We start from the raw sequence: 15,699 nt of genomic DNA, 5'->3' as shown, positions 1-15,699 counted from the left end.
TTATGCTTCTAATGTATTCGAAAGCAGTTTGTTCACTTAAAATTTATCCTCTGAAATCTTATTAATAATGCTAAATGTCTTACTAGTCTCTGTTATCACAGATAATACAGACATGCTTTTTACAGACTCTGTCATGAGGTGTTTATCTTATAAATCAAATGCAAAAACAACTTAATATTAAAAAAAAAGAAATACTGAAGCATCTTAATATTTTTGGGAGCAACAGCAACATGAACTAGTTCTGAGACGACTAGCCTATGAAACTGCAAAGAGGCTGGCAATGTGGGGACCAGGGGAGGAGGGGTCAGGGTGCATAGGGGATGCACAGCTTGGATGATCCAAAATGTTCCTGTCATTGCCTGGGAGAGTCATTCACAACAAAATGATGTGTAGGGGGAGAATTCTATCTGTGGATGTCTAGTAGAGATGGGACACTCATAGATCTAGATGAGGAGAATCAGGAAGTCTGATGCCTTTTAGAGTCACTCGTTAAATTACTGCTTCCTGGACAGGAGGAAAGGTGAGGTCAAATATTTTTACCTGACAAATTGAACTAAGAAAGCCATAGAGTGACCCACAGTTTTATGCAAACATTTTGGCATTGACTAATATCTTTGGACTGGCTGATTAGGGTTCAGATAACTTTCTCCAATAGCTTTGGGGTGGGTCTAGTTTGGGGCCCAGATTATTTTCTTGGCCCATACATGTTGATTACCTGTAAATTATCCAGGATAATTCGGAGGGAGTGCACCTGCCGTCGAACAGCCCCTGAAAACCTTTCATAGGTTGCAGCATCATATTCACTCATTTGGATCTCCTTTAACCTAAAATCAGAGGGCAAAAAAGACAACAGCTGAAAGCCTGTACCTGTGCATCTCTTACTTCCATTCATCTACTGCTAAGAACTGTAGCAAACTCCTCGGTAACTCAGGAGGCCTTTGAGGAAAAAAAGCAAGAAGTGATGTCTCCAGCTCATGTTTCAAAAGAGAGGAATGTGTGTGCAGTGATGCCCTAGGAAATGGTTAAGTCGCCCTGCAGAGGAAAAAGCAGCCCTGATTTGTAGTGTTTGTTGATTTCTGTGGTGGCTGATGTTAAGCTATCAATAGTGAGGCCCCTGAGCACTGAGTTAGGAAGAAATGTGCAGTTGGCTCATATGAGCCAGTATGACTCAGCTCTGTAGCACACTGCTGCTGTATCCCAAACACGTGTCATGATGCTGGCAGATGGTCAGTTCGTGTGGCAGATTCCTAGAGAGATCCCATGGGTTGCTTTTTAAGACCAAGGACATATATTTGGTTGATCATGATAACAGTTCAGGCCCAGAGAATGTAAATAAATGTGTTGCTATGTAAAATATAGGAGTTTTCTGAAATTGACTGTGTACTTTTAAGAGGATAATTGTGTTTTAATATTATTGTGGCATTGAAATTCTGTCCTCCCAGGACAGTGCTCCTTTTTACCATTTTTCATTCTTTGCTTCTGCTGCAGCTCTGCCAGCCCACTTGCAGTTTCCTCAACCCACTGTGTGCCCTTGTCCCTGAGCCCCTGCATGGGCTTCTCTCTCACCCAGAGTGCCTTTCCCTGCTCCTTTGCCTACTAGCTTCCATGAACTCTTCAAGGCTCATATCAATGGTCACCTCCTCCAGGAAGCCTGCTCTGATCTTCAGATTTGTCTTCTGTGCTCTCGAATCACTTCATGCTTTTCTCTGTCAGGGCATTGCTACCTATGCTATAGTTGTCTGCTTCCTGTCTCCCCAACTGAACTCTTTGCTCCTTTAGTCTTTCTCATCTTTATCTGCACGGTGCCTACCATGATCCCTAGCATAACAGATGCTCAAAATAAATTGATATGAGTGACTGAAATACAAATAAGACTCAATTATTTAAAACGCAGCATCTTAAACTAATTATAAGTAGAAGGTTTTACAGTGTTCTATCCATAATACACATTTCTACAAATTTCTACAAATGTAAAGGGTACTAATACTAGGACAGGGAATGAGGAATGCATATCTCAAAAGCCTAACCACAGCACAGTATTCTAAGCTGCTCTGTGTGTGTGTGTGTGTGTGTGTGTGTGTGTGTGTGTGTGTGTGTGTGTGTGCACGTACACGATGTTGGAGATATGGTTCCTAGGTGCAGAGCTGAAACTCTTATCAGGAGTATAGTTTTATTGCCTTGGGCTGGAACAGAACCCCCAAATGCTCAATGAGGATGAATGGTCTCTATTCCTCCCTGTCTGGCCAAGGGCTGGGAAGAATCCATCCATCACAGGGCAGAGCACTAAAGGCTTATTAGAATCACATAATGTTAGGCTTAGACCATGAGGGCAGATATGCAATTCCTGCCCTACCACCCGGCTGGGTTAGCTAATGCCACCTCAGGTGTCAAGACCCGGCTCAAAGTTTACATCCTATGAAGTCTGGCTCAATCTCTTCATGATCATTCTCTTTCACATATCTTCCACAGCTATCTGCTATGGAACCTATAAACTTCATTGCTTTTAATACATATGTCTATTCTGCCCTATCATAGTGTTTTTCAAACTTTATTTTCCACAGTAGCAAATAAGCTTTATATTGAGATCCAGTAAACGAAAATGCATGTACACACACGTGTGTGTATACCTGAGCCAAAAATTTAATGAAAAATACCTTTACTACATGTGACGTACTCTCATTTTTTCTCTTCTAATCCTCTGGGGTAAGGAACATGTCTTATTTTTTCTTAGAATCTCCAGTACCAGCACGAACCCTGGCACCCAGTGGCATTCAATAAATGCTGTTGGATAGCACTTTTGAAAACACTGGCTATCAAAAGGTAAATACCGGAAAGGTAAATAATATCTGAATGGTTGTTTCCTGAGGTGACATGCCAAGGTGTCCTTCTAAGTCTAATTTACTCTCTGCTCTGAAGGACGAAAAGGAATATGTGTATAGGACTTGACCTCCTAACAATGCCTCTTATGTTTAGTTTTGGCAATCTCTTAAACCTCTCTATAAATTTTCATTAGATTAAGGTATGTCTCAAGTATCAAGCCTGACAGAAGCTGGGCACAATGACACTGCAGGACATGCTACCAACCCCTTCATACCTGGGAGGCTAATGTGCTCTCTCTCCCAAAGAAGGGAGATTAGTACTTTTCCAAAGAAGGGAGATTAGAAAAAAAATGTAGGCATAGCTTGTGCTTAGCAGGGGAAACACACACACACACACACACGCGCGCGCGCGCGCACACACACACACACACACACACACACACACACACACACATATCAAGGAAGGAGCCAGGCAGTTAGTAAGTCACCTCCGGCAGACTGGTCATTGTAGAGAGATCAGAATTAACTCCAGTTATAGGGATACCTCTGGCACGATTGTGTTGCACCCAAAACACACCACATGCTGCTCTAATTAAGAAGAGATCTGGAAATCATATTCCAAGCTGTGTCAGCTTTCACAAAAATCACCTACAAGGTGTTCAAAGCTGATAACATTCTGAAAGATGAAGACCGAAGCTGGGAGCAGTGAAAGAAAATAGGACATTTTAGCCTCTGTTTGAGACAAGACTCCCAGTGCAAATACTCTCAAACCCACAAAGCTAGCTGAAAATAGGTCTTTCTGCTGCTTTAACCCTGATCAAAACTTCAGGGCACAGCTGCTTCACATCCTAGTAATCTATGCGGACTGACTGCACTCTGTTGGCACAGTATATTCTTAAAGGGTATATTTATTGTTACGTAAGAGTCTGGGAATTTTAGTTCTCATTTTACTTTTTCGTATAGGTCATTTTTGGATCAATTATGAGGAAAACAAACACAAGCTGAAATCTAGTGTGTAGGGCTGATTAGTTTTGCAAATGGTAGTGGGTACAGTTTCCACAGTTGGTGTCCACCTTAAACGCTTTTCCAAGCATGTAAAAGTACTTCGCCATCTATTTCATTCTTGTTTTATTGGTTTACTATCTCTGTTCTGCTTTATACATGTCTTACCCTTGTCCACCTGCTACTCTTCCTGAGTTAAGCAATTCTGGATATGTAGGAACCACTATCTAGCTGAAATCCGGATACAAATGAACGCTAGGTAAATATTATGTTGACAATATCAAGAACCCATCAGTAGAATTGGGCTCTTTGAGGCAATATGGTAGACCTCTGGGCTGATGGATAGGCCTGGCTGTCAGTCTGGTTTTAGCCAGTCTTTGAATTAAGTGTGAAAGGGTGATACCATTACTTGTATGCACGTGTGTATTATTCATTCCACAAATACGTATGTGCTTGCCAGGTACCAGGTTCTGGGCGTAGGTACTGGGGATACACTAGAGGGCAAAATATCCTGCCCTCAACGAACCTGAAGTCAGTGGAGAGGAAATAAGCTATTCACACAAATAATAACACTATGGGAAAAAGTGATAAGAGCCACGGAGAAAAGGTACAGGGTGCTACAAAAGCACAAATGCAGGGACTTGACCTCATTCTGCATATACCTAAAATTGCAAAATAGCTTGAAAACTAAAGCATCCAAAACTATTGGATGACAGTGAAGAATGACTACTGTTTAAAGACCTGATAATAGTTTTGTCTTTTTATTTTTTTTAAGTAAAATATTTCAGAGACACACTCTGAAATATTTACGATGAAAAGGTAGAAAATCTTGAATTAGCTTCAAGGACTCGGAATGGAATCAGATTTTTCTTCCTGAGGTTGAGGGAACAGGTCCACAGGGTTCACTATACGTTACTCTCTACTTTTGTTGATGTTTAAAAAGTTTCATAATAAAAAGTTTAAGAAAACTCTTTAGCAGGTACTAAATTGAATACCCATCAAATAGGACTATTACTGCACGAAAGTAGAAAGCAACATTTTTCTGTCTTTCTCAGGGTCTCCATGTGCTTTTATTTCAGCTTCTCCTTTCTCATCCCCTTGTCCGTCTCCTCTGTATTTCAACCACCTTCCAGTATTCTTTCACGCGGACTTAGATTCTTCTCTGCAGCGCTTAGTAGAGGTGTCTGGTTTTCTCATTCCCTTCTCCACTTTTTCTCTTTCCTCCCTTATAGCCACTAAATTTAGCTGCCTTATTATTACAGATGCTCCTTACTTTCTTTCCCCGGTGGCGCGATGGTCCTTAATAGAACCAGATTCCTCACCCTTATCATGGAAATCAGAGAAGGGCTCGTGTACTTCTACCCCATCACTACTTACAGGTCCTTTTCTCTCCCTGTGAACTCCTCTATCCATTTGTCTGCTTACACAAAAATTGAGACAGGACTTGTGAGGTTTTCAGCGTGGAGACAATAGGAACTCATCATTTGGGGAGGAGATGATGATGTGTATCTAATTATTTGGTTCTTTTCCTAAATAAATATTTATTGTTTATATGAAACGTAGAGCCATATTTTAATTCTAACAAGACCTTGTATTATAGGATCCCTCCCATCCTTTTTTTGAGAAGTTTAAACTCCTTTCATTCCTAACATAGTGATTTGTCTTCATAGCCTCTCTGAGAGGAAGGGAGAAGGGAGTCACCATCAGAAGAACAAATTGACGCCCAGTGACGATAAATTAATTGTTTGAGGTCTCCGGGGAAGCCAGCAGAAGGGCTGGGAGTGACACTCTCGTCTTATCTACCTGCTGAGTACGTGAGGGTCCTAAGCCTTGCAGGCTTTCCTGAGGGTGTGGCAGGAGGGACCTGCATTTTTGTGTCCCCATTGTTCTGGACTGTTTACTTGCAGGATGTGTAAGCACAGCACGTAATGTAAAACCAGATGTCCTGCGTGGGAGGAATTTCGGAACTCACATACCCTGGAGTGTGCTTTTCCTGAACTGCACCCAGCTCCTTTCACTGAGCACAGCAGTATAAATCTGCCTCCCGGACCACTGTCTATGCCCTCGCTCCTGAAGGAGATCTTGCTGCTCCTGGGGTATTTTTCACTTTTAGCTGATGAACACATGTGGATGTCTAGTGAAAGCATCATGCAGATTCTTCTCATTTTTTAGATGGTTCCAATCAAAGTGGCTCCGGATGGTTCCAGAACATCTGAAAGCTACAGGCTGGTTGGCCTGGATTTCAAGCCCTCCACCCATGGACAGGGCCTCCACAGTCAACCTCACTCCCCACTGCCCCCAGCTGGTACCCTTCATTCTGCATAGGCGAGCTGGCTCTCTCTGCCATAGTCACTCTGCTCATCCTACCCTGGCGCCTCTGGTCCCTTAGTTTACCCTGCAATGTCCAAATACTGGCTGAGCTCAGGCCTTACCTCACATCAGCCCACGGACCTTACCCTTCTCTGCACTGCCGTACCACAGGACTTCAGCACTTAACCAGGCGGTGTGTGAGTGTGAGTGCGCGTGTGTACACTAGTCCTGTCTCCACGTGAATCTACAGGATTCCTGAGGGCAGGAAGGGACCATCACGCAGTGTTATCTGAATTCCCTGTGTGGCCTGGGGACAGACGTGGATGGGATGACTCGACCTTTAGTTTCTCCGAAGAGAAGCATCTTTGGTTTTACTTTCTAGCGAGCTCAAGCCCTTCCTCTGTAGGACCATATGTAACTAATACATGTAAAGGGGCCTGAGTAGAAAGGGTGGGAGATTATGTTCACTCGGCTGTCTCCACTGGGAGGGGGGTGGCTACGGATTTCAGTTTGTGGGTCCAGGTTGCTGCATGAGGAATAGAATCACACGAATTTGGGGTCTACTTCAGGGTCCACTGACATTTCACCACGGTGGCCGACACTGCTCCGGATGCAGTGGGGTCCACTCACCTCTGTTGAAACGCTCTCTGGCCCATCTCTCTCGCAGCTCTCTTCACCTCCTCAGGAACTGCATCTTTCTCAGCCTCAGAGACCTGGTACACTGCATGGCCTGCATCCAGCCGGTAAGGACCTCCTTTGCCGCCCAGACCTGCAGTGTCTCTTCCCCCTGGGAGGAAACCAGAAAGTCCAGGTGATTAGTCTGATCCAGATCACAAAACAGAAGTCAGATCATGGCTTTAAGGCAGTCCTGTGCAGTATATTAATTGTACTTAACTAGTAATTAAACATTCAAATGACTTTCTTCCGGAAACACAGGGCATCCCCCATCAAGGACGCTTTCTTCTTCTCCATCCAGCCAATCCCACACAGATTTCAGGGCTCAGTCCAAATTCCATGACCCCTCACCTGATGACTCTACCTCACAGGGATCAATACTCCTATGCACTATTTGTTATTCTTTAAAATTTATTTTTCTTTTCTTGTCACCTATAGTGTGAATGGGATTATATTTTACATATCTTTGTAGCTCTGTACCTATAAGAGGCTCGAACACCATAAATACTTAGTATATATTTGTTAATTCGGTGAACGACACTCCTCTTCCCTCACATGTAACCTCATTTTTCCTTAAAATAAAAGAAAGATGACCAGGCTATCGATCCTGTTTCCTCTGTTTTGCAAATGATAAAAATAATGCACAGAAAGGTTAAGTCACCTACTCATGACCTCATATCAGTGGATGAGCCAAGATTAGAAGCCAATTATTATACTAACTTTGACTTTTAGCTTAGAGTAATAGACAACAGATAAACACTGCCAGCTTCAGGACAGTTTTTAAATATAAACCCAAGCTTACATGCTTGAAAATGAGCATTATGTAATATTGTATAACTTTTAATTAAAACTAAATGCCTAGAAGATTAGGTAGGTAATATTATAAGAAGTGGTAAGAATTTGGCTAACTAGAGAAGACTTGCCTTGTCTAAATACATTCAAATTCATATTATTTTAAAACACTGCATTGACCCCCAAAATACATATATTGGCTAGGTTGGCTACATATTTGGCCCCTGGGCTACCAGTTTATTACCCCTGCTTTATAATGATTAAAATACTAGTAATCAGTTTCTTTTGTTCATTCACAAATAACTTGGGAACTTAGAAGAGAATCCAATATTGGAGGGGCAGCATAATATTGAATATTATATCATAGTATAGTATAGTATAGTATACTAGTATTATATAGTACAGTATTCTATTATATAGTACAGTATTCTATAGTATTATATAGTATAGTATAGTATACTAGTATTATATAGTACAGTACTCTATTCTATAGTTAAGTCGGACTGCCTGAGTTTGAATCCTGGTTCCAGTGCACTAGTCATGGGTCCTTGACAGAAGTTCCTTAACTTCTCTGTAGCTCAGTCTCATCACCTGTAAAATGGGGATACTAATATTATTTACTTCATGGGATTGTCGTGAAGCTAAAATGCTCAGAACAGTATGTGGCACAAAATAAGAACTCTCTAAGTGACTGCTCTTACTATTATTTACACAACTACCAGTCACATAGAATGAGGTCATTTGTAAGTTTCATAAAGTGGAAATTTTGAAAGTTTTTAGGCGTTGGTTAAATTATGCTGCATTTTTCTTTTCTCCCTTGAAGCCTTAAGTGGTGTAATAAGTTAAAAGCAAGAACTCGGCATACTCTGCTTCCCTTATCAAAGTCCAGGTAGGTCATTTCCTTTTGGGAAATACCATGAGAACAGCCTATTAATTATAGTATATTTATCCTTTGATTCCAGCACATCTTATTTCATTTTTATTTAGAAATTGCTTGTGGAAAATTCCGTCTTGGATGTGTGTGATTCCTGGCTGTCACTTGTGGACGGCCTATAGGTGGAGGGGACTGGTAATTGGACGATGATGATGAGATACAGAGTCAGGTTTCTGGGACCTGACTCCCTTCCTCCTGGAGGTATGGGTGGGTCATGAATTAGATAGAGCTTGGAAGTTCAAGGGCGCTGAGATGACATCGTTTTTGGTGAAATGAGGAAAGGACCCACAACCGTTTAGAGGCTGGTGTGAGTGATGGACAGCACAGGAAAGCACGGTCCCTTGGCAAAGTCATACGGGGTTGGAGAGGGCGTGAGGACAGAGTTCTTCACGTCCTCCACTTCCAAGAGCCTTTAATTTAAACTTCTTAAATGAAAATGCTTGCCAGAGAGTCCAGACTTCAAGGTATAATCTTGAAGCTAACCTTGAACACCCTAAATCTGTTAAGATAAGGGGGAGAGAGGCAATGGACGGGTTCTGATGACAAAGAAGGAATCAAATGAGTTGTTGGGTCAGAGCTCAGTTCAATATAGAGAATTCTGAGGGAAGAGAGTGACAAAGAGAAAAAAAAAATTGCAGCAAAAGAGCCTTGATAAATTGAAAAATAAAGGCTGGTGGAAGCAAAAGCAGGGTCTTCAGCCTGGACAGATACGTGAGCTAGTCGACACAAGCTGAATAACAAGCGAGAACGTCTGCTGCAGAAGAGCCTGCTGCTGGGAAACCTGCATCTGGTCAGCTCGTTCCACAATGCATTCCACATGGATTAAATCTTGCTGGCTTGACACTAACTTCCAGATCAAAGGACATTTCTCAAAATATCCTTTCTTTCAAGCTGATGCTTGATGAATAAACAGAGCAGGCAAGGAGTCCACAGGCCGATTTGATAGCACATTGTCCGAACACAGAAACCCATTTCCTCCCGAGGCTGTCAAGGCCAAGAGGCACAGACCAACCTCAGGGAAGGCGAAGAACAGAGCTCATGCCAGCACCGCTCATGGCCGTGATAAGATCAGACAGTGCGCACACAGTCTGGCCCTATTCCTGCGGCTCTGTAGATGTGTCTGCTCCAGCTGCCGCAGAGGAAAGAGGAAAGCAGCAGCTGTGGGAACAATGCTCTCTTTGGGCAGCCAAGAGGAAGGAGTGGACCCCAGGCATCGGTTCAGACCACAACCACCCCTCTTATCTCAAAACCCTGCATCCTCAACATGCTCACTTCTGAGATGTGGAGGACCAGGACCATTTCTTTTCAAAGTCAGCTGGTCAAGAAAGAATGTACTGTCGATTTCTGGCATGATTCCTAAGGGCATGGAATTTAAAAGAGGGGATTAACACTTTTAATGAATACATTCTTCATGCCAGGTCTCGAGCTCAGCGCCTTACAATCATAATCTCATTGAATCCTCGTCACAAGCTTGCGAGGCAGTTAATATTATGCCCCTTTTATGGATGAAGCAACCCTGGGAAGACCAGAACGGTCTTAGGTCAGAGGGTAGTAGAGTCTGCGGGACTCCAAATGCCAGGGTTTTTCCGTGTCTTGATGTCATGCTGGGACAGAGGGCAAAGGCACACTCCAGCCGACTAACGGGGGAGACAGAGAAGGCAGGCCGATTCCTGAGCCTTCTTGGGGCTGCTGTGATGTCCACACGGGCTTGCGAAGTCTCTGGAAGCCTGACCCAGGAGAATGCCGCGCTACGAACCTGTGCCGCCAGCCCAAGTATTGCCGCCCACATGCGGCATGTTGTCTGGGTCCTCCTTGCCGTGTTTGGGGGAACTCACGTCTTCACCGCTCTCTCTGTTGATTGTTATCTAAAAATGAAGAAGTAAGACATTATCATTCTCCGTGACCAACACCAGGAGCTGCAGGACAGAAAGAATTGTTTTCCCCTAAGTCCTTCAGGTATGGCGTAACCTCAGGCCACAGGACACAACAGATGCTGTTGGTGTCTGGCAAAAGTTTCACCGGATTTTATACCCATTTAGTTGGGAAGGAGACAAGTTTAATTTTAAAAAATATTCTTTAAAGAAAAGGTGCTGGACTGGGTTACAGCTTCAGAATTCTTCTAGTGCAGAGTATGCCTTGAGCATTTACATAAAGAACAAGACCCACCGGAAGCAGGGGAAATGGATCTCTCCAGAGACTGACTGAGAGAGCTCTCAATGGTTTAAAAGGATCACTGCCCAGCTGGTCCAGCTGAGTCACAGCAGATATACATTTACCTATTTAATTTTCCAAGAAATCCCATTCCTCAGAGAAATGCCACTTTATATAAAATATGTGGAAAAGAAAAACAGAAAATGTATCTTTGTGTGCTTCAGTGATATATGTTATACACACCGACACTGAAAACTGCTTATTTATTGCCTGGACCCACTCTAATTTTATTATGGTATTTATAGCTCTCCTAGTTCATCTCGATTTTGAAACTGGATTTACTATTCCTGCAAATCCAACAAAATACGCGCAGCACTAGCTTTCCTCTTAGAGAGCCTGTGGCTCATTCATTGGTCCTTAATTTAATTCGGCACATATTCACCAAAAGGACTGATAACCACACAGGAATTCCATCCTAGCAGTCAGCTCAGTAGATATTTCTCCACAATGAAAAGAACTTGAAGCAGCCATATATCCATGTGCCCTATGAGCCTGCTCCCAAATATAATGATTTTCAAGGCAGAGCAGATCCAACATTTATTTATTTGTTCAAATAACACTTAACGGGAAATGCATTGGCAAGACTTCATTTGAACTACCATGGGGCCAACGAAAGCCATGGAGGATTGGTCACTGCCCTCAAATTGCTTACAGTGGAACAGGAGAGCCTGCAAATAGACCTGTAGCATGATGCCAGGTCAGTCTTTGAGAGCTGACCCAATCCTTGTTAGTAACTGGACTTTTCATTCTGGAGGTTAGAATTAACGAAGATAGGTAGATAATTTAAGGCCTTTGCAAATAAAATGGCTATTAAGAACGAATTCAACTTAACTTCCATTGTCTTATGTCCGGACTAGTTCATTTCAAATATTATGACATCATAAAGAGATTTTAATTAACCAGATCTTTCTACCCTTAGCTTTGGCATCATTAACAGAGTTTCTGCCATAACTTCAGCATACTTTAAAATTTTGCAGCCAGGACATGACAATTGATATGAATTCCACACATATAATCATGCTCGAAAAAATGGGTGAAAATAATTTTTTTCTTCTTTTTAAAAATTAAACTATGCAGCATAGCTAGCAACATTTAGAGAACAAATAAGCATTTAAAATACTGTCCCCCAAACTTGCCACCACTTTCCAGCTTTTCTAGAGGCAGTGTAAGAGATAATCAGTAAATTAAAATAAGTATACTGACTATGAGAATTCTAGACCAGCGCTAACCAAGAAAATTTTCTGTGTTGATAGAAATATATACAACTGAGATGTCTAACATGGTAGCTTTTAGCCCAATGTGACTATTGAGTACTCGAGGATGTGATTTTTAAGTCTTACTTAATTAACTAAAATTCAAGTTTAAATTACATGTAGCCAGTGGGTATCTCATCAGACAGCACAGCACAAGGACAAGCTTGCCTCAGCCCGGGAGATAATGTTTGGTTATCTTAGCGGTACCTTATAGATGTTTCCCGTGAGAAATGAGAAAAACAAGAAACATTTCAAAATTGCGATAGAGTTTTATTCTGTTGCCATTTTAAGAAATCTATAGAAAAGTTATGACTACAGTCTAACTGATTTTTTTTTAAACAAACATATGGAACTTACATATGGAAATACGTTTATTATAATAAGATGGTAAGCTTATTTTTCATACATAAAGACACATTTATTACAATAATGCTGCTCAAAACACTTCTGGACTGTTTCTGGAAGGATCTGCAGAATCCACAGCAGATTCTATTTGAATATCTTTAATGGTGGCCATTTTGTATTCTTTAAAAATAGATTTGATTTTTAATAAATAGCTAAAGGATACTTGGAGCCGATTTCTGGTATGAACTATTTGCTAATTTGCTTTGTACCGTTTGGAAAGTCAGTTAACTTCTCTGGGCCTCAACCTTCTCATCAGAAACTAAGTGGGTTGAACTAAATAATTTCTTCCATTCCACCTACCATTGACATGCTCTAGCTGATTCAACGATTCAAAATGTGGTAAATAAGGGATGTTAGTCAAAACCAGGCACAATTATACAATAATGAGACTAGTTTGCTTTATAAGAGTTGAGATACTTCTACAAGCCAATTCTTAAAGATGAAGTTCCAAAAATGGTCGGGGCAATGACAGCATTATTGGAATAACTGTTCTGAACACCTTTCCTCACTTTAGGGTATGTGTGTGTGTACTATTTATTAAAAATAAATAGAAGAATGGATAAACAACAAGGTCCTACTGTATAGCACAAAGAACTATATTCAATATCCTGAGATAAACCATAATGGAAAAGAATATAAAAAAGAATGTATATATATGTATAAATGAGACACTTGGCTATACAGCAGAAATTAACACATTGTAAATCAATAAAAAATAAATAAATGAATAAACAAATAAATAAAAGAACCTCAGAAGAGGTATAGAAAGCAAAGTCCTATGTGTCTAGTAACTTTACTTTCATCACAAATCAATCTCCTTCAGACATTCCACGACAATTCAGTTATTCTGCTGTAAGAGAATAGCCTTTTAAGAAGTACTAAAAATGACGGCACAAGGCAAAAGAAAAAGCCTGTCAAATAGCCCCCCTCAGCTACCTCCAAAATCACACTCTTAAAATTGCAAAGACACCTCTAATGGGCCTTCAGGGAGGCAGAAAATTCGCTATGAACTTTCTGGGCAGAAAGGAACTGGTGCGCTCTTTGCCACCTGTGTGTCTTCCAGGCCACCTGCTGGGGAATGGCGTGGCTCACAAGTCAGCCCCACACCAACCCCGAATGGGAGTCTAGACATGTTTCAAAATTGACAAATGCTTGGCAAAAACAATCATCAGCCCAAACCTGATTTATTCCACAGAAATACTTAAAAGTGAGGCATTTGGGGAGTTTATCTAATTCTGTGTCATTTTATGAATGCCATTATACTCACACGAGTCTATTTCTCTAGGTGGATGGGAGGAACTCACCTGACAAGCGGTTTCCAAAGCATTTTAGGGAGTCTCTTACGTGAATTGACAATGACTCATAAAAGTTACAAGGCAGGAAGTTTAGGAAAGTCCAACGCAGGACAGAAACTGGAACAGATACTAGGGAAGGCCTATTATTTGAGGAAGCTTGTTTCCTAGGGACAGAGGATGCTATAGAGCCTCTGGCCATTCAAGTTGATAAACTGCTGAATTCTTTGAAGGATGTGTTTTGGAAGGACTTGGAATGCATTTCCTTCGAGGGTTGGTTTCATCTAGAAAGAGCTCAAGTGAGTCAATCCAGTTACTGAAATAGACTTTAATGTATTCACTTAAACGGATCAAAATTTTTCCCAAACCACAAAGTATTGTGGACTCTTACCAACTGTTGATGCAAATGGATACACATGCTAAGGCCTTTGACGTGTTTCTCACTCACAGCTGACACAACCTACTTCCTTTTAGATAAGCGTGCTATAATCATAAGAACTGTTATCCTCTTTCAGATGAATCAAAATGGAAAAAACATGGAGCTTGTAAATTATAACTCATAAAAATGTCCCAGAGTAAAGCAACCCAAAGCCAGAGCAGGGAAGGGACATGACTCATGAAAGCCCTTCTAGGCAAGGCCCATATATTTCAGGCTCCTCCTCAAACTCATGATTTTTAAAAACCATCACTAAAATGACATAAATAACCAGAATACAATCTTGGAGGGAAAGTTACTTCTTGGAGGATTGACTGGACAACACAGCTTATTCTTATTTTCCAGCTGGAGACTAGGTGTGGCACAGCAGATGCTTCTAGCTGCCTCCCCAACGTCCACTCCCTCTTTCTCTCTTTTAAACAGAAGTCAGATGCACCACGGTTAGCTGGGATGAAGCCCGGCCACCCCATTCCCCTCTGCCACTGATTGATCTAGGGGAAGGTAGGCGACCCGAGATGTAAGAAAATCAGGAGGTTTCCGGGAAAGATTTTCCTCTCATGTCAAGAGCTCTTTCATTGCCCTGGATGGACCGCCCTCCCCTCCCTTGCAACATACATGCGCTTGCTGCCTTGGCACACGGCGTGAGAATGTGATGCTTAGTGCTGTGGTCTCCATCTGGTGACCATGTGGCAATGAGAAGAAGGTGGCAGAGGGGAGGATGGAGGAGGCTATGTCCCTGATGACACTGCTGAGCTGCTGAAACAGCCACGGAGTCACTTGCTTCTGGTCTTCTACATCAGCAAATAAGAAATGTCCTTAGTTTAAGGTACTGTGAGTTGGGTTTTCTGCTACTTGGGGTCTACTGCATGCAAACTAATTGATTCATTCATTACAGGATGAATGAGAGGCAGCAGGGCAGAAGCCACGGTCTTGATCTTTGGAGGATGTCCTACTTCCAGAAGATGTGCTTTAAATTTTCTGACATCGAAAACTGTCATAATAATATCAGTACAGTTGCCTACAATTTGATGATTAGCAGGCAATTCAATGCATTCACTCATTCATTTTCTTATTCAAACATTTCTGTGTATGTTTATGGCACATTTACTACTCACTGAGATAATGGAGATAACAAGAAACAGGATCTTTGCTTCCAGGAGGATGTTTTATAAAGTGGAACAAAGTCACAGCACAGGGTAATACAGACCATAATAAGGTACTGAATACATCTGCCTAAAAGATTATTGTCTGAGGTTATTCTTATTCTACGCTAGAGAGTTAGAAATTTCTATCATAGATACAATGGAAGTCACATAACATGACCCTAGGAATGATGGTCTTTCATATGAAGACAGCTTGTTAAAAAACAAAACAAAACAAAAAACCTTACCCAGTTTTCATAAACAACATGCAGCTTCTACAATGATAACGCATGACAAAAGTACCATTGTCCATAGGCAGTTTCTATGTGTCCCAATTTCAATCTCTGGCAAAGCCATCAAGTATGTAATTTATCTCCAGTTTTTCCCTGGCTGGTGGCAACATTTGCTTTCAAATATTCAATGACTTC

The 15,699-nt window shown here is 41.5% G+C and overlaps 1 protein-coding gene across 1 annotated transcript in view; it reads right to left on the bottom strand.

The window, feature by feature from the left end:
• VWA8 (von Willebrand factor A domain containing 8) overlaps nucleotides 1–15,699 on the bottom strand; it is a 370,368-nt gene that overhangs the window by 44,310 nt on the left and 310,359 nt on the right. Inside the window, exons 38-40 of the mRNA XM_082859564.1 lie at nucleotides 10,289–10,397; nucleotides 6,762–6,918; nucleotides 716–824 (exon numbers count right to left, since the gene is read on the bottom strand). Of these exons, the coding sequence (XP_082715690.1) occupies nucleotides 716–824; nucleotides 6,762–6,918; nucleotides 10,289–10,397 (375 nt within the window). The remainder of the gene's footprint in view (nucleotides 1–715; nucleotides 825–6,761; nucleotides 6,919–10,288; nucleotides 10,398–15,699) is intronic.

This window comes from Leucopleurus acutus, assembly GCF_964270905.1.
Source record: "Leucopleurus acutus genome assembly, chromosome: 18".
Taxonomy (NCBI): domain Eukaryota; kingdom Metazoa; phylum Chordata; class Mammalia; order Artiodactyla; family Delphinidae; genus Leucopleurus; species Leucopleurus acutus.
The sequence above is the reverse complement of the archived record's forward strand: the minus strand, read 5'-3'. Positions and strand labels throughout refer to the sequence as shown.